The sequence below is a fragment of the Lonchura striata genome, chromosome 11 (assembly GCF_050655825.1).
Source record: "Lonchura striata isolate lonStrDom1 chromosome 11, ASM5065582v1, whole genome shotgun sequence".
NCBI classification, from domain to species: Eukaryota; Metazoa; Chordata; class Aves; order Passeriformes; family Estrildidae; genus Lonchura; species Lonchura striata.
Window position 1 is genome coordinate 18,982,064 of NC_140713.1, and position 20,640 is coordinate 19,002,703.

Sequence of the window (20,640 nt, forward strand, 5' to 3'; positions counted from 1 at the left end):
GGACTCTTAAAAAGTTGTAGGGCTTTCATAGGAATTCCCCAGTTCAAGCAATAAACACTTATCAGGCTGAGCCCAAGGGCAAATGTCCCTTCCAAGAGACAACACAAGGATTTCCTCCCTCTTCGCGCTCAGGCAGTGTCTTTGAAGGTCTGTCGATTTACAGATAATCCCGACAACACCAGCAACTGCAGGCGTTGACCTAAAAATAACTCCTGATAGCATGGAATGCAGACAAAAGACTCTTTGTTCCACGAACAGCAGCAAAAAGTCCTTTCCTCACTGGTCCGAGGGGTCTGCACCTAATTCCCCTCCCCAGGAGAGCCTAATCCTGGTTTTAGCCGAGTTATTCCCAGGAGGTGGATTTATGGCGTTTCCCCAGAGAGCCGGTCGGGATGACCCGCAGTGCGAGGCTTGGCTCACCGCGATGCTCCCGCGGCTCTGGCTGCTGGAGCGTGCGTTTCTGAGCTCGCCCAGCTCCCCGAGGCGTGGGGACGGCCGGACTTCAAAGGCAGCTCTGTTAGCCACGGTCCGGCCTTTTAGGCACGGTCCGGCCGCGTGAGCTGCTTCCCACGGGAGCCTCGTCCCGTGGCAGCCAGGGAAACTGGGCTTGGAGCTGGAAATTAAACCGAGCACTGTGGAAATTAAACCGAGCACTGGGGTGACGCAAACGTGCGGGATGTCCTCTGCTCCAGGGATCCCAAAGCAGCCATGGCACCTGCGGTGGCACAATTCTTGTGGATCAAGGTCCATCACCTTTCTGGCTGGGGCGGAAAGTTGTTTCCACCCTTCCCCCCCCTGCAGAAAGAAAAGTCTCATTCAAGCTATTGAAAATATCTGCAAGAACAACTATTTACTCAGGGCACTTCCCGGAGCTCTCCCCCCGGCCCTGCCCGCGTCTCGGCTTTCTCCAGCGCGGCTGTTTCCCGGGGCACACACAAAGGGCTGGGCTCAGGCGCTGCTGGCAGCGGCGATACCCGCTCCGCCAGCCCTGCCTCGACAATCGCAGCTCCCACCGGGGGCCAGCGTGCCCATCTCCAGCCTTGGGGTGGGTGGTGGGGCCGCTATGGTCACATCCAGGCTCTACACCCCACATCCCAGCCCACCTGCTCCAGGGGAGTGCCGTGTATCCCTCTCCTGGATCTGGGCTCCTTGCCCTGCTCCTTTCCTCCCTCACACCGTGCGGGGAGTGGGACAGGGGTCACCGGGACACTCCGTCCCGGCTGCTTTCCCATTAATTGTTATTTTTTAATCCCGTTGGCAGTCAGGCGTGCAGCCTGCTGGCTCCGGCTCCTCCGGCCCGGCCCGCCGCTGGACGCCCGCCAGCCCGCAGGGAAGGACGGCGGGACGCGGCACGCCCGGCTGTCCCCAGCCGAGTCCCGCAGCCCCCCGTGGTGCCCCCGGTGCTGCCGGCCCGGGGCTCGCCGGGCAGGTGCCGTGCCGTGGGACGGGGTGGGGCCGCTGGTCCCGGGATACCGCTCTGAGCCGAGCCGGGCTGCGAGGCGCCGAGCCGTGACGTGCCGTGCCGAGCCGAACCGAGCCGGGCCGAGCAGAACCGGGCAGGTGCCGTGAGCGGCGGCGCTGACCCCGCGGCTCCCGCAGAGATCGCGGGGGTCTCGGAGGGGTCGGTGCGGGGGGCTCGGTCCCGGTACCGCCCCGCTGAGTCACCGCCCGCCGGCGGGGCGGGGCGGGGCGCTGCTCCGGGCACCGCGCTGAGCGAGCGGGCTGCGAGGTGTGGTGCTGAGACGAGCCGTGCCGAGCCGTGCCGAGCCGTGCCGAGCCGTGCCAGCCCAGCCGAGCCGTGCCGAGCCGTGCCAGCCCTGCCGAGCGGAGCCAGGCGGAGCCGGGCGGTGCCGAGCCGAGCCCGCTCCGACTCCAGGTACGGGAACAACGGGGAGCGGGTGAGCCGGGACGAGGGAGGATCGGGGAGCCCGGTGTCCGCCGTGGGGCGTCGGTCCGGCACCGGGAGCCGAGGGGATGCTGCGGCACTCCGGGCGGGACAGGAGTGACAGGGTGGGCGTCAGGCGGGGCACCGGGCAGCGCCCCGGCTCGCTCGGGCAGGGAGCAGCCTGGAGGGATGGAGGGATGGAGCGGGGGGTCTCTATGGGGGGCTTGAGCAGCACCCCGGTCCCGGTGCGGGGGCTCCGCGGTGGGTGTGATGTGTCCGGCTGGGCACGGCCCTGGGATTCCGTTCGTGGCCATGGTGCCGGTTATCTGTGAAACCAGCCTTCATGCCTGCTCCATGGGACTCGCACTCGCCTGCCCCGGAGCCAGGCTGGATTCCTGGGCCGTGGAGCCACAAAGCCTCCCGAGCTGTCCCGGACCGGCTGCTCCGGGCTGCTGCCAGCAGCAGAGATGAGCTCCACGAAGCCCCGGCCGTCGGCCGGTGTGTGGCCATTGCTTGGCACTTTGTGGGAACCACCAGCACACCCCGTTCCTTCCTCTCCTCCTCGGCGGAGGGTGCAGCATCCCATGGGATCGCTGGCATGCCTCGACAGGGTGATCTCCCTTCCCTAAAATGCCTTTTGGGGGATTCCTCCTGCAACATCCCAGTTTGCTGCTGCCGGTCCTGGCATGTCGGTGCAGGATATGGGATGCAGGATGCTTGGGGTGCTCTCTACCCACTGTCTGTGCTGCCCCTCCAGAGAGACCAGTAAAACTCAGTGAGACCAGCAGGAGAATTGAAATGAAGTCTCCTGGAATAACCTCCTGGCAGCAAATCCGAATGGCTGTTGTGGAGGGAAGGCAGCCAAAGCTCATTTCATGGTCTGAGGGCTGCAGAAACCCTCCCACCCCCCCCCTCCCCCCAAGCTCCACCACCAGTGGGGAGCCAGGAGTGTTTCAGAGATGGGGGGGGGGGGGGGGCAAAACCCAAATCCTTTGAGCCTGGAACTGCAGCCACAGTGGGGTTTGCCGTGTCCCTTGCTGGGTTCACAGCTCCCATGTGAATTAAGCCAAGGACTGAAAATGCTGCATACTTGGTTGCAGTCCAGCTCTTAATCCTGCGGCCTGGGGGCTGCTATTTGCAGAGTAACAGGTTTGCAAGCAACTGTGTGCTGCCTGAACGGGGGATCCCGGAGATAGGCCATGCCTGCACCTTGCAGTGGCACCCGAGGGTGCAGGGTCAGGGCTGTGTGGTTTACAGACTGCAGGCTGGGTGTCTCCCAGCGTGCCAATGTCTGCACGGGACCAGCTGGGCACAGCCTGCTGGCGCCTGTTTTTCAGGAGCTCTTGGACTCACCAACTCCTTTCCCATCAGCTCACCCGACAGCTGGGGTTTGGCAGGAATCTGGGAGGCCCACAGTCTGTTACCTGGCTCCTTGGGTGCTGCAGACTTTGCCCTCACTAGGCTCCAGCACCTTGTTTTCTGTGCCAAATACCTGGGAACCTGATTTGGGGTGGTCCTGAGCTACTTTGCACTGCTCTGCACCCCCCTTCCCTGGCACCTGCAGAACAGGCAGGTGATGAGGACCTTGCTCATGTCAATGGGGATAAGATCTGGGAGTGGACCGGGTGTTTTGGGAGCCACTTGAAAGCCAAAGGAGTGGTTTGGAAGGGGGATGTGCAGGAGGAGAAATAGGGTTGCTCTCAAAGAAGACTGCATGGTGGGAGTGTGTGGCAGGGACAACTGGCTGTATCCCTGTGGCCAGAGATGTCCTTGCACTGCATTGTCGCTGTGTCACGTCAGCCTCAGTCCAGTGTAGGTGCACCTGGTCCTTTGCAGAGTGAGTGTGGCTGCTGCTGAAGCCACAAGGCTTCGCATGCTGCCGAACCAGGTGTTGTGTTGCCCTGGCGCTGGAGGAAGTGCTGGGTTAGTTCACTGTAATACTTCTGTTTGTGGTGTTTTTTAGGAAATGGAAATTTAAAAAAAAGATTTGAATGTCAAGACCCAGCTCTAAGAAAAAGCTCTGTCTCAGGAGCCCCAGGCACTGGCAGGCGCCTGTGCCAGCCTCCCCTTGGTTCTCCCCAGGCCTTTGTGGGAAGGGACGGCTGCCAGTGGCTGGCAAAGAACAGACCTGGCAGGGATCTTTCCCGTGAGAATCACCATCAGATCTGGTTTCATCCTGTTGGCAAGACCCATCTTGAAGGTGCTGGGAGTTCTGTGCAGTGCCACGGCCTGGGAAAAGCTGCGGCACCCCATGGTACAGCTTGGCACTGCCAGGCTGCTGGCACAGTGCAGCTGCCCCTCGACTCCTTGGGCCTGAGCCAACGCGCCCGGTCAGCCCCGGCCGCCCCCCGGTGCCGGGAATCACATGCCAATGCCATGAATAACGCGTGGCTGGCCCTGCGGGCACGCACCACTGCCCAAGGACAAGGGCACTTTGTGAAGCTCTCAGATACTGACACTGGGGCATCCCTTTGCAGGGGCACCCCCATCCTTGGACAGTTCCAGACCCAGGGAACCTTGTTTTTGGTCCCTACGATGAGGGATTGGTTGTGCAAAGCTGTTTTGCATCTCCAGGAGCCCGTTCTGGCTTGCCTCTCTGTGCCAGCTTCCTCATTATGCTGCTGAGTCCCTGCCTGAGTAACCAACTGCGGTGATGAACTTGACTCATTCACATCTCGAGGAACAGAGCGTCACTTTCCTAACGGACCTGGAAGGAAAACAGATAAAAGCTCCTGGATCTCCCTGCTTCCGGTGTTTGTTTGAGTCATCAGAGCATCTTCCCTTCTCCTTGGGAAAAATGTCATATCCAAAAGCCACGTGCCACCTCTAAAAACTTAAATGTGTGCTGCCAAGTCACCCAGAAAGCAGTAAGGTGGAAGTAAACACCAGGCTTTTTGTTTGTGGGGTTTTTAGTCTTTTTTCCCCCCATTCACCTAAGGTTTAGAGGCCTCAATATAATGCTTTGGCTTTTCTTTCCAAGACCAGTATCTTAATGGTGATGGGAAGATAAGAATTAGTGCCCAGGAATAAGCCTCTCTGCTGATAAGGGAGCCTGCTCCAAGCTGTGCAGCCCTGGAAGAGTCTCTGCCACCTCTTTGTACATAATCTGGTTGATTTTGAGGCCAAGCCAGGAATTTTTCCCTGCTGCCATGTGGGTATGGGGAGATGACGAGGCAGGATTCAGCCCTGACGAGAACTCAGCCCATCCGGCTACCTTTGCTGTGCTCATTGCCAGCGTGGATGGAAGCTGTGTTTTCTCACTGTGAAACCATTTTCAGGGGATTTTCTCTTGCTATTGTTTAGCTCAGGAAATGGCAATCAGAGTTGGGGTGAGCGGGACTGTACAGGGCTCGGAGGGGAAATACCGGCTCCCCCACCCTCTTTCCCACAGGGATTTCTGGTCCCAGTTGAGTAATGGCTGAAAGGAGCTGATCCTCTCCTCCAACCATCCCAATAAAACCTTAAAGATGTCAGCACAGTGGGCTGGGCTGAAGCCTCATTAGGATTCAGCATTCCCCATCCAGAGGCGATGCTTTATTGGCTTGCCAGCTCTGTGCTGCCTCAACATGGTTGGTATTCACATGAAGCTCCATTGCTTTTAAGTAATCCAGGTGTTTTCCATCACCAACAGCATTTTGCCACCCAGGTCTGTGTTTTTTTGATATATATGCAAGATTCCTAAGTGTGTGGTAAGGCACTGGGGTGCCAGCCCCATCGAAATCCATTTACTGCTGCCAAGCCATGCCTGTGCCATACCCTTCCAGTTCACACTGGGAGTCCTCGTTAGTGTCACTTAGTTACAGCCACGGCAGCAGGTTAATTAATAACCTGAAGCCCCCTCTTCTGATGATAAATTACTGCAAGAAACAGATGGGGAAGGATGCAGAGTGGGCTGTACACCCGTGCAGGATCTGTTCTGGCTTGAGAAACTTCCAGACAAAGCCTGTGCTGGTGAGGGAAATCCGCAAAGGAATTGTTAAACATCTGATGACCCTTGAGCATCTGGGAGCGCTCATAAGCCTTTGCAGGTGATGCTGGTTGGTGCCCCGGCACAGCAAACAAAGCAGGACTTGACCGCTTGGTGGGTTTTGAGGGGTGTTTGAGAGCAGTGCAGGGGTGGCGTGCAGCAGTGGCCAACGCTGCTGGCTTCGCTTCGGGCATTGACAAGTGTTGGGCTGGGCCAGCTGCTCTGGCAGCCCCCACCAATGCTGTCCCACTCTGTGGGGGCTTCTGCTGGTTGCCAGACCCTGGCAGGGTGCGTCCCACGGTTGAAGTGACAGCAGGGTGAGGAGGAGGTGACACTTGGTCAACGTGTGGCCTTGGGCAGGCAGAAAGCACAGCAAAAAGGCTGTATCTGCAAAGGCTGTGGCTGGGTGAGCGCAGGGGTGTGGCAGCACTTGAGGGTGCTCAGCGCTGGTCTGGGTGTAGGTTACAGAAGCCCTTTCTCATGAAAAGACAAATGAAAGGCTGGTGGGCAGAGGGGCTGTGCAGGATGTGGCCCAGCTGGTTGTGAGCAGCAGATTTGGGCAACCATGGCTGCTGTGCTGGTGTTGCCAGGATGTGCCTGGGAGAGCCTGTTTCTGCAGGCTGAAATGATGGAGTGGTTTGCAATGTGCCCAGCTCCTCAGCTAATCTGCAGGAGCTGAAAGCATCCAATAAAATAATTTCAGGGCTGGCGAATTAGGAAACCACAGTTTCCTTCTGTTCCTGTCATTTATGATAATAAGTCAGGGCGTTAACTGAGATGTGGAGCTGAGAGAGGAAGAGGGAACCCCTCCTTTGGTTGGAGTGGTGGGGCACCCTCTCCATGCTAAGAGCTCAGGGGCTCCCAGCCTCTGCCATCCTTCCAACCTCTCCCATCCTTCCAACCTCTGCCATCCTTCCAGCCTCTGCCATCCTTCCAACCTCTGCCATCCTTCCAGCCTCTGCCATCCTTCCAACCTCTGCCATCCTTCCAGCCCACAGCCAGCTTGGATTCCCAGTGGTCCTGGCTCCTCCTGGAGGCAGAGGCAACAGGGAGCTGCCTGTGACACCAGCTGGTGTCCCACTTGCACAGCCTTTGCTCTCCATCCCTGTCCCCATGGCAGAGGGGATACTCAAATACTCATGTTGCCCCTTCCCTTTGTACCCTTTCAGGCTCTGCTGTGTCCTTGAAGGCCAAGCCAAAGCAGAGATCTGCCCGGGATGAAGGTCCTCTTCCTGCTCCTTCTCTTCTTCCACCAAGGTAGACTGTCCAGCCTTGGAGTGCTGAGCTGGGTTTGGGCTGCTGGGAGTAACTGACAGCACCAAAACATTGGCTGGGGGATATCATGAGATGTTTGCAACCAAAGCTTCCACAAAAGTAAAACATCTCATAGGATGATGTGCCTCTGGTGGTTCTCTTGGGCAGAATGGGTCCTTTCCAGGGAAAGGAGATGGCCTCCATCCATCCCTTCTGGGAATGGACAGGTCCTCTTCCAGTGTCTGCTGCTGTGGGTGGTGGCACAAGGGAGAGAGTGACCCTGAAAGACAGGAGGTCCTGCTGCCCAAAGGGCCCTAGCAGATCCGTGCAGCATGGCTGTGACATTGGAGACATGGCTGGTGTCACTCAGCCTGTGGGACAGGGCTGGGATAACTGGGGTGGAGAGCCTGGCATGCCACGTGTGACAGCTGCTACAGGGCTGCAGTGTTTGCAGGGCTGGCTGTCCCTGCAGCTGATCCGCTGTCTCTGCGCTTGTACAATGCAGGGGTGGGAGCCAATGGCCACAGGGAAGAGGATTTTCGTTTCTGTGGCGACCGAAACCAGACCCAGGAGAGCTCTGTCATCTACCAGTACAGCCCCACCAACATCTCCATCGAGAACACGGCCCAGGCACTGATAATAAAAGGGCCTGTTGTGCCAAACAGGGGAAATTTTCAAAGCAAGTACAGCTTGGCCCGCACCTTGGGCAGGTACCGCTTCTGCATCTTCTGGTTTGAGTCCAACAGGACCCTGCGGCTCGTGTACGGCAAGAACAGCATCTCCCTGGGTGGGAACCCACCCAGCAACATCTCCCTGGGTGGGAATCCACCCAGCAGCATCTCCCTGGGACAGGAGAATCAGAAGATTAAAAGAACCAGAGCCAATATCTTCAATGTGTCCTATATTATAAAGGGCGGGAAGAACACCTCCCTGGCTGCTAAAGCTCTTTACGTCTTTCCTGGTAAATGCAATTTAATACCATTTTAAGGAAATTAGAAGGTTGTTTAATCCCCAGCCTGGTCCCTAGTCATCATCAGAGCACACTGGTTGTTTCCCAGTGAATGGTTTAGCCTGGAGATACGAAGATAGCTGAAGGGTGATTGAAGGGGATGTAGGTTTCTTGAAACAGCCCAAAGAAAAGCCTGGTACCCAGCATCCCTAAAGGTGGAGATTTTCAAAATGCTGCCTAAAATCCTAGAAAATTGAGGACTTTGCAGTGGTTTCTCAGGGTCCAGTCTACACCATGAGGTCCACATGGCCTCAGTGGGAGCTGAGTTGTGGGTGGCAGGAAAGCCCTGTGGGTTGGAGTCACTATCAGCTTTCCCAGCTTGGGATCACCTTGAAGCCCTTGCTTTCTGTTTCCACCAGGGCTCTGCCAGTTAGTTTGGGGCATAGGGAAGCCAATTCTGCCCATGATTTCATGGCATTTGCTTTCCACCAGCCTCTCCAGGGAGCATGCCTGTCTGGAAGCAGGATGTGGAGAAGGAGATCACTGCCTTGGACAACCTCATTGCCCAGCCCCTGGCTGCAGCCACGGGAGCCACGGAGCGGCAGAGGCTCCGGCGGTGAGTGCCCAGCCCGCCCCATTCCTGCTGCTGCCAACACATGTCCACTGCATCCAGCTCACTGTGCCCCTTCCCCAACAGCAAACTTGGGTTGCTGGAGAAGATGCTGGCCAAGGTGGAGCTGGAAGGGCAGAACCAGACCTTTGGGGAGGCCACTGTGCACGCGACCGTCCTGAGGGTCCAGCCCAGCCCAGCTCCTCAGCACCTGACCTTTGCTTCCCAGAGAGAGGTGGGTCCTGGAAAGTCTGCCCTAGTGCTCTTGCCCCATCATGCTCTCTCTCAACCTCTTTCCTGATGAATTTTTCTTGGCAGGAGAGTGGAGAGGTCCAGAGATTCACGGTGGACCTGCCAAGCAGCCTGTTCATGATGGTGGAGGAGAGGGAGGAGGTGGTGGAGCACAGGGTGCTCCTCATGGACATCAACAGGCAGACCATGTTCCAGGTAAGGCCCACGTGAATGGCATGCTGGGTGTCCCGGGGTACTGGGCTGCAGGGGTGCCACCAGACCAGGGCCCTGGTGCTCACTGGGAGAAGATGCTTCAAAGATGAGCTACAAGCTTGTTGGGTAAAGTCACGGGATCTTCTTCTTGGGCGCTCTCCTCTGCTTCACATCTGGCTGCTCTCCCTTCCCAGACTGCCTCTGCCTCCTCTTCTCCAACAGGATGAAAACAGCAGCCATGTCCTGGGTGACAAGGTAGTCAGCATCTCCCTAGTGGACACAGTGGTGGCCAACCTCTCCGACCCAGTGGTCCTCACTTTCTTCTATGACCAGCTGCCGGTAGGTGGGAAACAGCCTCAGAGAACCTGATCCCAGCAGGAATGGAGGGAGGAGGAGGGCTCAGCCCCTGCCAGCTTAGGGTGGGGTCACAATCCAGCAGGTCCATGCCCATGGCCAGCCTGTGCAGGGTCTGCTGTGGCTTCTGGGGCTGTATCATAATCATGGCTTGACTGTGTGCAGTAGTGGTGGCACTGCCTTCCCCTCTCCAGGAGATGCCTCATGGTAGATGTGTCACATCCTGTACTGTCACCAAGGCTGTAGCACACTGTGTTAGTAGGCCCTTGGCTCATTCATGGCTCTGTCAGGTTCCTGCTCAAAGCTGAACCCTTTGTTTGGGAAAGAGGATGTGGAAGGAGGTATCTGCTCCATCAGTTGTTAACGGAGTGGTCTCTGCCTGGAGCCACTCCCATCATTGGGGCAGTCTGGTTTATCCAAGCCATAGCTTGTCTCCTGAGACCATCTTGTCTCTGCCCCGTGTTGTCCCCTATCAAAAGTGCTGGGCAGGCAGCAAACCCCCAGCTGCATCCTGAGCAGGGCCTGTGGTTTTGTCGTTGCAGAGGAACGTGACCCCACTGTGTGTCTTCTGGCAGGAGGACACCTCTGGTGAGTGGCCCTGCCCTCGGGTGTGAAGTCAGGCCCTTTTCCCCAGGTACCACAGCCCCACCAGCAGGGTGAAGGCTGCTCTGCACCTTCCTTCCTTGCTGCATCTCTGTAAGCCATTCCCACGGGGCTGGTGTCAGTTTTTTCCCTCCAGAGCTAGCCCCAGAGCTTTCCCCTTCCCTAGGGATGGGTTCCTGAGCTGAGGGGGCTATTTGAGTACGTGTGCTTGGCCTGGGACAAGCTGGAACCCCCCACTCTTGTTCTCCCTCTTTCAATGGACACCTTGCCCTGAAGATCCTCTAGCCCATGGCAGAGGTTCCTGCTGCTCACCAGGTGCTTTCCCTTTCTCTTGCACAGCCAGTTCTGGGAGCTGGGACAGCTATGGGTGCACCACAGTGACAGGGAGCAGCCACACAGAGTGCAGGTGCAACCACCTCACCTACTTTGCTGTGCTCATGGTGGGTAGCACCTTCCCTCAGATCCCTCACATAATTCCCAGTGGTGCTCTTCCTCACCATCTCTCATTCCTCCTCCTCCTCAGGTATCCTCTCCAGAGATCACCTCTGTGCACAGGAATTACCTCAGTATCATAACCTACATTGGCTGCCTGATCTCGGCTTTGGCATCCATTTGCACCATCTTCTTCCTCTACTTCAGGTACAGTCTGATGGTTCACCCCACGCTCCCTGTCTGTGTCCTGTCCCTGGCCATGAACCCCTGGGTGGCCACAAGCTCCACAAGCACTTGGTGGCCTGGATAGAAGCATCATGAAGGAGCCTTGTTTGAAGAAAGCAGAGTTCTGTCCAGGATCCACCCTCTTGGTCAGGTCTCCTGCAGAGTGCTCAGAAACACCAGCTCTTTTCAATGATTTCGGGAAATCTTCTTGCTTGTTATGGATACAGCAAGTAGAAGTCTGCAAAGGTCTTTTCAAGGACCTGGAGGAGAACATGAGTGTCTTCTCCTGAGTCATGTCACTGTTCCTAGGTGGATGATTCAGACCTGAAATCTTTGAATCATAAAAATATAGAATGGTTTGGATTGGAAAGGACTGAAAGATCATTCATTTCCAAACCCCCTGCCATGGCAGGGACAACTTCCACTGTACCAGCTTGCTCAGAACTCCATGCAATCTGGCCTTGAACAATTCCAGGGATGGGGCATCCCTAGAACTTCTTTTGCCAACCTGTTCCAGGGCCTCACCACCCTCACAGGGAAGAATTTCTTCTGAACATCTAAACTAAACCTGCCCTCAGATTGAAGCCATTCCCCCTTGTCCTGTCACTCCATGCCCTTTTTCAAAGTCCCTTTCCAGCTCTCTTTAGGCACTGGAAGGTGCTTTAAGGTCTCCCTGGAGCCTTCTCCAGGCTGCACAACCCAAACTCACTCAGCCCATCTCCACAGGAAAAGTTCTTCATCCCTCTGAGCATCTTCGATGCAGGGTCAGCTGCAGGGGGCTGGATCTGCACGTGGGATGGGTGGTCCCACCTGTGGGGTTGGTCTCAGTCCCTGGCACTACCAAAGGGTCTCCTTGCTCTTCTGTGGGGCAAGCTGCCCCATGCAGGGCTGTGGGGTGTTGTGGGCACCACTGGTGCTGGCCAGGCACGGTGGTGAGTTCTGCTCCCTTTGATTCTCCAGAAGCAAACAGCGAGACCAGATCACGAGCATGCACATCCACATGAACCTGCTGGCCGCCATCTTCCTCCTGGACGTCACCTTCCTCATCTCCGAGCACTTGGCTGCCAGCAGCAGCGAGGCCATCTGCAGAGCTGGGGGGCTGTTTCTGCACTTTTCACTCCTGAGCTGCCTCATCTGGATGGGCATTGAGGGCTACAACCTCTACCGGCTGGTGATCGAAGTCTTCAACGCCTACCATGACCACTTCCTCCTCAAGCTCTGCCTCGTTGGCTGGGGTGAGACACCCTGAGGGCACTTGGGCAGGCCTTTCCCACTGGATATGATGCTGGGATGGGGATGGAGACCCAGCTGTTGGGGGAGCAGCTGTCAAGAGCCGTGGTGGAGAAGGAGACTTGAAGGCTGAGAGCAGAAGCTGGTGCTAAAGCAAGGGTGGATCATCCTGGGGGATCTTCCAGAAATGGAGACCTGTGAGAGCCACCACTTGGGATCTGTAAATTGTAGTAGGATCCTTTCTTTCTGAAAGAAACATCCAGGACAGCCCAGAGCTGGATGCAGGAAGCACCCATGCTTCTCTGCCATGCAGGAAGATCTTATGATCTTTTATGGCCTAAAGCTCTATATCCCTATCCCTGGGAGGTCCCAGCTGGGGTCAGCACAGCACTGCTCCCTCCCTGGCTGGGGCTTATGCCAGGTGCCCTTGCTGTGTGTTCCATCCCTGGTTTCCCTTTGGGAGGGAGGTTGGCTTGTGCTCTGCACAGGCAGAAAGGGCCAGCAAGTCCTTCCAGCAGATCCAAAGGCCAGGGAGTAGGGCAGCCACTTCACTCTGCTCTGTCCACTCAGGACTCCCCTTGGTCTGCGTGATGACGATCCTCATGGCTAGCTGGGCAAACTACGGCCCCGTCTCCATTCCCATCTATGAATCCGTGGATGGCAGAACCACCAACGCAACCATGTAGGTCATGGGAGATGGGTTACCTGGTCTCTGGTCGTAGGTAAAGTCAGCTGGCTAAACCTTCACCATGGCCTGGGGCTTTCCTGGGGTTGTGTGCCAGGGGGATCCCCCTTCCCTGGGTGCTGGGCTGGCACCACACTTCTATTCTTCTCCCAGCCCCACCTTGTGCCCCCGTGGGTGGACACAGCGTAACCCTCTGCCCTTTCTCCTCCCTCCAGGTGCTGGATCACGAGCCCCCTGGTCCATAACACTGTGAACCTGGGTTTCTTCAGCCTGGTGTTCCTCTTTAACTCGGTCATGCTGGGGGCCATGGTACGGGAGATCCTCCGACAGAACAAAAAAGGTCACAAGCTCAAGCACGTCCTGGCCCTCTTTGGGCTGAGCATCCTGCTGGGCATCCCCTGGGCACTGATCTTCTTCTCCTTCACCTCTGGTGTGTTCTGCCTTGTCTCCCTCTACATCTTCACCATCATCAACTCCCTCCAAGGTGAGCCTGTGACTCAGGATTTTCACGGGGTGGTGATGGTGTGCAAGAGGAGCTCTGGCAGGCTGGGTGGTTCTCTCTCAGCTGTGGTTTGTCCCTCAAGGGAGCTCACCCATGCTTCCTCTCCCCTCTGCCAGGTTTCCTCATCTTCCTCTGGTACTGGACCATGGTGCTGCAGGCGAGGAAGTCCCCTGACTCTCAGAGCAGCTCTGACAGTGCCAAGCTGCAGCCCAGCAGCAGCTGAGCCCCGTGGTGGCCGTGCTGTGCCAGAGCTCCCCATGCCAAGGATGGCCACAAGAAGGACCACACCATCTGCTTTGCTACTGTGCTTGCCCTGTAGCACCATGAGGAGCCCCAGGACCCACAGTGGGGCCAGCCACCCCCCTCTGCTGGCCCCCTCCCCAATTTTCCTAATCTGACTGGCTTGGCACCCTTGGGGCAGGAGGGAAGGAGGGAGGGAGAGATGCTTACTTGGGCAGTGGGGGCTGTAAAAAGTGGAAGGGGCAGGGTCCCCAGTGCCTTTGGATGTCCCCTCCCATGTCCTGAGGCCAGTAGTGATGGGTGGGAAAGGCCCAATTTTCAGCCCTTGCTGATGGTCACCATGAGGGTCCTTCTCCAGGGAAGATAGGATGACTCTGCCCCTGCCACACTCTCAGGCAGCTGAAATAATCTATTTTTGTTATTTTGTTGAATGTCTATTTTTGGGTGATGTAGGAGTTCAGTGAGCATGCCTGCACACCAGACTTGTGCCCATTAAAGTTCTTCCTCTCCGAGTGTGGCTCACTGGGGTCTCTGCTCCGTGCATTGGTGGGTGCTCTGATGGGATCCATCTCTCATCTGGGTTATCCCATTTCTGGGGATTCAGGACCTGGCATTTTACCCTGTAGGATCCTGCTGAGGATAGTGGGACTGATAATGGTGCTCCTGGCTGAGCACTGGCTGCCTGGTGCCCCCATGTTGGGGTTGGGGTTATGGAGGGAGGTACCATAGCTTGGGAAGTCTCCAGGGACTGTCACTACCCAGTAGAAAGGGAGGCTGATGGAGGACAGGGATCTGAAGAGGGAGACATCAAAGGATAGGAATCATCCCCTCAGTGGCTGTGGGGCCAATCTGGCTGTCCTGGCTGTGCCTCTTGCAGACACAGCACCACATCTCCCATCCCACCATTCCCCTTCCAGCTGGTTGTGGATCATCCCCCTCCATCCAGCTTCCAGCACCCAGCTGGGGCAGGAGCACCTTGGGATGTTCCATCCTGGAGGCTTGTAGTGATGCCCAGCTTAGGATGAGGATGCTCCAGCACCTGCTGGGCTGGTTAGGGCCATCAGCCCCTTGGCAGGAGTGTGGGGAGAAAGGGAAAGCAAAAAGGGCCAGGTTGGTCACGGGAGGGAACCACGGCGGAAGCGTGCGGCTCTGGCGGCCATTGCTGTGAGCTGGGACAGGAGGTCACTTGCCAGCCCACAGGAAGGCGTGAGGGGCTCCCATAAGGGAAATGAGTAACAGCTCTTGCCTCAGAAGCGCCCACAAACCCTGGGGGAACCTGGGGAGGAGCAGAGCTGCTGGGACAAGGGGAGCAGAGTGTGGTGGGATGGCCAGGAGTAGCCGGGAGACCCTGAACTTGTTCCTGGGCACTGTCCTACTGCTCCTGCTGCTGCCTGGTGAGTGGCATCCTTAGCACAGGGGGTGCAGGGCTTTGTGGGAAGGTTTTCCCATGGGAAGGTGTTCACCGAAAGACCATGTGGGGATTTCATCCTGAAATGTGGACAGGCAAGAGGGGAGCATCCCCACTGGGATGTGCAGAGGTGAGCAGAGTTGGGGGCTTTGTTGCTGTGGGCTTTTTTAAAACCTGGGATCAGCAGTCCAGGGTCTCCTTTGTGAGCCACTCTGGCACGCTGGTTTTGCCTGCACCAGCTCCGATCACTGTCCAGGTGTTTTTGAAGCCCATGTAGCTGCAGTTCTTTTAAAACCTGGTGGCTGCCAGACTCTCCTGCCTTCTCTTCCCTCTGTACAGAGGGAGGGCTGACCCTAGATTTTGGTGTTTTCCCCTCTTTCTCCATATCCTCCTCTTGCAGATGTTGCCGAAGGACAGGACAGCTGTTCTGGTGAGTCCCTCCTCCCATTCCTGCCCTTGCTCCCTGTGCCCACCCAGTGCTGTGGTGCCCAGGGGTCACTGCTCCCACCCTCCCCAGACCAGCACCGGGGTGATCAGCCCCGTGAGTGCTGCAGCGTGGCGGTGGAGCAGCAGAACCCAGACAACATCACCGGCCTGCTCCGCTTGTCCCAGCAGTGCCCGGAGCTGTGGCGCTCCGGGAGCCACCCTTGTGCCTGCCTGAGGGAGCTCTGGTTCAGGTAGTAGCCATGCCAGGGTTTGTGGGCTCAGTCCCCACAGCCCCTGTCCCACAGCCCCCTTGTCCCACAGGCTGCTGCAGTCGGGGCAGCACAGCTGGCCGGCTGGGCTCAAGGGTCTGCTCCTCAATGTCAGCAGGGCTGGCACCCGTGACGTCCTCATCACCTTCTCCCCCACAGCGGTGAGATGTGCCCCTCCCTCTCCCTTGCTTGGAAGGTCCCACACCTTTCCAAGCATCCCTCAGCCCCTGCCCCAGGGCTTGGTGTCCCTGCTGTGCTCTTCCCCCTCCCTGTGGGGTTGCATCATGGGCCCACATCCATTTCAACACGCCTTGGCAAGGAGCCACGTGAAGTGGTGCCTGGGAGGAAAGAGCCCTCCCCAAGGAGCCATCCCAGCAGACCAGGTGGCCAGGGGGAGTGTGAGGTAGGAAAGGAGGAGAGACGTGTGTGACCTTGTGCCTCCTGACCACCCAGAGGCCCTCCCAGGCTCTGGATGTCCTGGGGACCATGTGTGGGTGATGGTGGGTAGAGAATCTGCTGGGTCCCACTTCCAGCTCTGCCCCCAGAGATGCTGGGTGCAGGGAATGAGGCTCTTCCCTTCTGCCCTCAGGGCTCCTGCCGATGTTACTGAGCAAACCCATCTGGGCAGGGCTGAATTCATGCCTGGAGCAAGACTGGTGGGTTCTGAACCGAGATGTGACCTGCACCAACAACCTCCTACTGTTGTTCTCTGCTGCAGGGCCCCAGTAGGCTGAACACCACAGAGAAAGGGAAGGCAGGTGGCAAAATCCACCTCCCCAGGGAGCTATTCCGGTCCCTGAGTAGCCAAACAGTGCGTGTGGTGGTGACAGTCCTCAATATCCAGCAGCTTGGCATGTTCAAGGTACAGGCTGGCATTGCCAGCATCCTTCCTGCTGCCACCAGCACCTGCTGCCCACCAGCTCAGCTCTCGCAGCCTTTCCCCTCCACAGGAAATCAACCAGACGGCGCAGGTGTTGGACAGCACCGTGGTGGGCATCACGGTGGGAGAGAGCAGCATCTCGGGGCTGCAGGAGCCCGTGCAGCTCACGTTTGCCCACAGGGAGCTGCCCCGGGTAAGCCAGCCCTGCCTGCCCTCCCCCTCCCTGCGGTGCCCTCCCCGAGGCAGAGGCTGATGCTGCTCTCCCCACTGCAGGGCGTCACCCCCCGATGCGTCTTCTGGGACCCCAGCAAAGGTGTGCCCTGCTCGGGGCAGGTGTGGCTGGGGCACGGGCGCTGCCCCGGCACTCACAGCGCTCCCCGTGCCCCTTGCAGGGCAGGCAGGAGGCTGGCAGAGCAGTGGATGTGCCACCCAGCCCGGGGACAAGGGGACAGTCTGCTCCTGTGACCATCTCACCTTCTTCACCCTCCTCCTGGTGACGATCCTGCTCCCTGCAGATCCTGCTTGAGCCCTGGCAGTGCTGCCTGCCCACTGTGATTCCTTGGGTGTCCTGAGTAGCCACACAGGGACAATTATAGCTGTTGTCAGGCAAGCTGAGGTCCCAAAACCAATCCCAGCCCCAGCTCAGGAGGACAGCAGCAGGTCAGCTGAGCAGGGAAGGCTGGAAAAGGCCCCAGCTCTGTGCAGGCTCTGGCAGAACAAGGCTTGAGGTCCCAGATCCTGGTGGAGACTCCCAGGAGGGTGCTCATGGTGGTCCACTTCACCCACACCTCACCCCACCTCGGAGCATCTCCTGTGAGGCACCACTGCCCTGCTTCCCCTGCAGATCTTCTGGGGCTGGTCTGGGGTCTCTGCAGCAGCCATGGGGTTATCATCCCCATGGCTCTGGTGCCTGCAGTCAGCTTTTCTAGACTCCAGGGCCTGTCTAACCCAACATCTGCATGTTTGGCAGAACCCAGCTCTGGATGGCTCCACAGCAAAAGCTTTGATGGCTGTAGCCACCGCTGGCTGTGGGGTAGCCATGGCCTTCTGCATCTTCACCATGGCCTTCTGCATCTTTGTGAGGTGGGACGTGCCCCCAGGGGGCTTGCCAGGCTGGGAGAGATGTGAGGCAGTGCCAGTGTCTCTGCATGGCCCTGCTGTGCTGCACGAGGCCCTGCTCACCTGTGACCCCTGCCTCTCCTGGTCCCTGTGGGGACACTCAGGTGCAGGTTCAGGTTTGAGGAGACCGTCCGCACCAACCTGGGGCTGCACGTGAACCTCGTGGGCAGCCTGTTCCTCCTCAACCTGGCCTTCCTGCTCAGCAGTGGGCTCTCTGGCAGGGCCCAGCCAAGGACCTGTGGGGTCCTGGGGGGGCTCACCCACTACTGTCTGCTCTGCTGCTTCACCTGGACGGCGCTGGAGGGCTGCCAGCTCTACCTCCTCTTTGTCAAGGTCCTCGGCATCTACATCCACCACTACCTGGCAAAGCTGTGCCTGGTTGGCTGGGGTGAGCAGCCTGGATGGGAAAAGGGGGGTGAGAGGGGCAGTGGGAGGTTTGGACTGGATACTGGGAAAATTTCTTCACTGAAAGGGTGGTTAGGTACTGGAACAGGGTGCCTTGGGCAGTGGTGGAGTTACCATCCCTGGAAGTGTTCAAAAGATGTGTGGATTTGGCACCTGGGGATGTGATTTAGTGGTGGCTGTGGCAGTGCTGAGTTAATGGGTGGACTTGACCTTAGAGGTCTTTTCCAACCTAAACCATCCTGTGACTGTGTCTACCTTCTCCCAGGCTTCCCTGTTCTGGTGGTGGGAGTGGCAGGAGCTATTGGCAGCTATGGAGAATACAGCATCCAGACCACGGACCACCAGGTCATAGCCCACCTGTGCGTGTGCCACTGCCCACAGGGCTCAGGTGGCCCTGTGGCACAGGGAGGGGCAGCTCAGTCCTGCCAGGAGTGCAGTGGTCAGGGATTGCACCCATCTGGTTTGGCTTTGCACCATGCCTCTGCTTCTGCTTCCTTCTTTGTGACTGCAACACATCAGCCACCCCCAGCTCATGCTGAGCCTCCTCAGTCACACCTGCAGCCCTCCAGGTCATGGAGGGATGTCCAAGGCCCACCTGGAGCTTGTCCAGGCTCCCTCCCAGCCGAGCAACACGAGGGCAGTTGATACCCACCGCTGTGCCCCTGCTTCACCCTGGCCTTGCAAAATCCTGCCAGGGGAAGGCTCCCATGGGTGCTGCTGAGGCTTGCAGGGCTGCTGGAGGCACTGTGGTTCTCTTTTCAGATGCTGGATCACTTCCAAACATCTTCTGGTCCACTACATCACCAACTGTGGTTACTTTGGCCTCATCTTCCTCTTCAACATGGCTGTCTTTGGGGTGGTGACCCACAAGAGCTGCAGCTTGCAGGGCACTGGGGCAGTGCCGGGATACCATAAGCCCTGGAGGGTGGCTCTGGTGGCAGCAGGGCTCTTCTGCCTGCTGGGAGCCACTTGGGCCCTGGTATTCCTCACCTATGGCATCTCCTCCACAGCTGTGCTCTACCTCTTCACCGTCCTCAACTCTCTCCAAGGTCAGCACTCACTCTGAGCTGGGCTCCCTGGGCTTGGGTGGAGAAGATGGAGGAGGCAGAAGCCAGCCTGGCTGTGGGTTGACAAGGAATTCCAAGGCACCAGTGTCTTCCCGGCACTGTCATACCCTTCCTATTGCCAGGGTGCATCAAGCAGGAGGTCCCAACCACCAGCATGGAGCTGCTCATGGCTCCCAATTACATCCACTCCACCCATGGTGGTTTTCCCTCCAAGAAAGACATTCCTTAGCAGAGGACTAGGGGCATTATCCACTCAGGGCATGTCCCAGCCAAATGGTTCATGGGAAGGAGGGGGAGAGGCAGGAGTGAGCTGTGGAAACCCCCTGGAAACTGAAGAAAAGTGTCATTAGCATCCTGGCAAGATGCTTCCCATAGTCTCCTGCTGCTGCTGAGTGTTTGTCTTCCTTTCCCTGCAGGAATCTTCATATTCATCTGGTTGGTTGTTCTCTACTACCCAAAGACAAAGGAGACCACTGGTTCCCTCTCCTACATCATCAGACATGACAAAAACACCACAGCCTCCCAGGACTAGCTCCTGGCTGGACCAGCTCCTGGCTGGACCTGCATCCACTGAGAGTGATCCTGGAAGATGCAGCTTCCTCACACAGGGAGAGATCAGCTTACAGTGCCTCAGTTTACCCTTCAGTGGGCATGATCCACCTCAGCAGGGCTCTTTGCTTTGTCCCTTTCATTCCTGGTGGGTTGCCCTGGGCAAGGAGCTCCAGAGATGATGCTTCTGCAAAGTCCCTCCAGGCTGCAGCTTCAAGGTCTTGAGATGCCCCTGATCTCATTCCCCAGGGGACAAGGAGGAAAGCTCACAAAGCACCTGCCTTCAGCCATGATGGACCATCACCCTCTTTGCTAGAGGTGGATTTTGGTGCTGAACCAGCCCAGCAGTGAGTTTCCTGCCACTGGAGGGAGAGGATGGACTAGCTGCAGCCCAGATGTGGGAGGTTTGCCTCTGGGAATCAGCAAAAAGAAGAGGAAACCCGTAAGCTTCTTTGCCAAACATCTCCTTGCTCTCTGGCAGAGATGTGCTGTGTGCCCTTCGTGCCAAACAGCCTCTGGGGCCAGCAGCAATTCCCCCATGGACATGGTGCTCTGGCCAAAATGCACATACCTTGCAGGGCAACTGCTATCTTCTCCTGATCTGTGTTTTGGTATTAAATCCCTGCCAGCTGTCTGAGCACTGTGAATTTAGCCTTTAATACCTACATTATTATTTGTTATTTGCTTTTTATTAGGGATGTATCAATGGGCAAAGTCTTGCTGGCCATTTGCCACGAATGAAAAGAAAAATGTCGTGAATGAAGGGAGAAATCACTATGGATGGGTGCACACACAAAATGTGCATGCACAAAGCAGCCCTTGCTCTGCCAATGCTGCCTTTGTGTGGCACAGAGCTCTGCAAAGACCAGCTTTGATAGGGCAGGTATTTAGAGTGGGGTACTTCCATCTCCCTACACACCTGGGTGACTCTGTGGGGAAAAGGGGAGCAGGAGGAAGGACTCTCCCATCCCTGGGTACATACTCTGGGTTTGGAGACTATGGTCCTCAGGGGAGAAGGTCCAAGAGATGCCACAGGGAACAGAAACCCTGTGATGCACCTCAACCCTCAAGCACCGTTTGCATCCAGCCATTACCCCCTTCCCCAAAACACCCACAAAGACACAGCAAGAGCCTCTC

The 20,640-nt window shown here is 57.4% G+C and overlaps 2 protein-coding genes across 3 annotated transcripts; both read left to right on the forward strand.

Moving 5' to 3' along the window:
• The first annotated feature begins 1,524 nt into the window (after positions 1-1,524).
• ADGRG1 (adhesion G protein-coupled receptor G1) lies at positions 1,525-13,892 on the forward strand. The gene is made up of 14 exons (XM_021541163.3): positions 1,525-1,876; positions 7,022-7,109; positions 7,612-8,067; positions 8,548-8,671; positions 8,753-8,900; positions 8,984-9,112; positions 9,332-9,448; positions 10,006-10,051; positions 10,406-10,506; positions 10,590-10,705; positions 11,684-11,958; positions 12,524-12,635; positions 12,854-13,122; positions 13,257-13,892. The coding sequence occupies exons 2-14, from the start codon at positions 7,070-7,072 to the stop codon at positions 13,361-13,363; spliced, it is 2,040 nt and encodes a 679-aa protein (XP_021396838.2). The 5' UTR covers positions 1,525-1,876; positions 7,022-7,069; the 3' UTR covers positions 13,364-13,892.
• A 153-nt stretch (positions 13,893-14,045) lies between these two features.
• On the forward strand, positions 14,046-20,262 carry ADGRG3 (adhesion G protein-coupled receptor G3). 2 transcript variants are annotated; one of them, XR_014957947.1, is made up of 13 exons: positions 14,046-14,774; positions 15,189-15,218; positions 15,306-15,465; positions 15,536-15,644; positions 16,202-16,345; positions 16,434-16,556; positions 16,637-16,676; positions 16,756-16,856; positions 17,334-17,446; positions 17,587-17,870; positions 18,153-18,232; positions 18,650-18,936; positions 19,371-20,262. XR_014957947.1 is itself a non-coding variant. In XM_077786373.2 (13 exons), the coding sequence occupies exons 1-13, from the start codon at positions 14,609-14,611 to the stop codon at positions 19,484-19,486; spliced, it is 1,767 nt and encodes a 588-aa protein (XP_077642499.1). In that variant the 5' UTR covers positions 14,046-14,608; the 3' UTR covers positions 19,487-20,262. The 2 variants fall into 2 exon arrangements, 1 of the variants encoding a protein (XP_077642499.1); XM_077786373.2 differs by having other exon boundaries at positions 18,153-18,246.
• The last annotated feature ends 378 nt before the right edge of the window (positions 20,263-20,640 follow it).

Excerpts from the sequence above, each read along its gene's own strand:
- ADGRG1 (XM_021541163.3), top strand. The coding sequence starts at position 7,070 with ATGAAGGTCCTCTTCCTGCTCCTTCTCTTCTTCCACCAAG. Across the intron at positions 9,113-9,331 it reads ACAGGCAGACCATGTTCCAG|GATGAAAACAGCAGCCATGT; the intron begins GTAAGGCCCACG and ends CTTCTCCAACAG. Across the intron at positions 10,706-11,683 it reads ATCTTCTTCCTCTACTTCAG|AAGCAAACAGCGAGACCAGA; the intron begins GTACAGTCTGAT and ends TTGATTCTCCAG.
- ADGRG3 (XM_077786373.2), top strand. The coding sequence starts at position 14,609 with ATGAGTAACAGCTCTTGCCTCAGAAGCGCCCACAAACCCTGGGGGAAC. Across the intron at positions 16,346-16,433 it reads AGCAGCTTGGCATGTTCAAG|GAAATCAACCAGACGGCGCA; the intron begins GTACAGGCTGGC and ends TCCCCTCCACAG. Across the intron at positions 18,247-18,649 it reads CACCAGGTCATAGCCCACCT|ATGCTGGATCACTTCCAAAC; the intron begins GTGCGTGTGCCA and ends TTCTCTTTTCAG.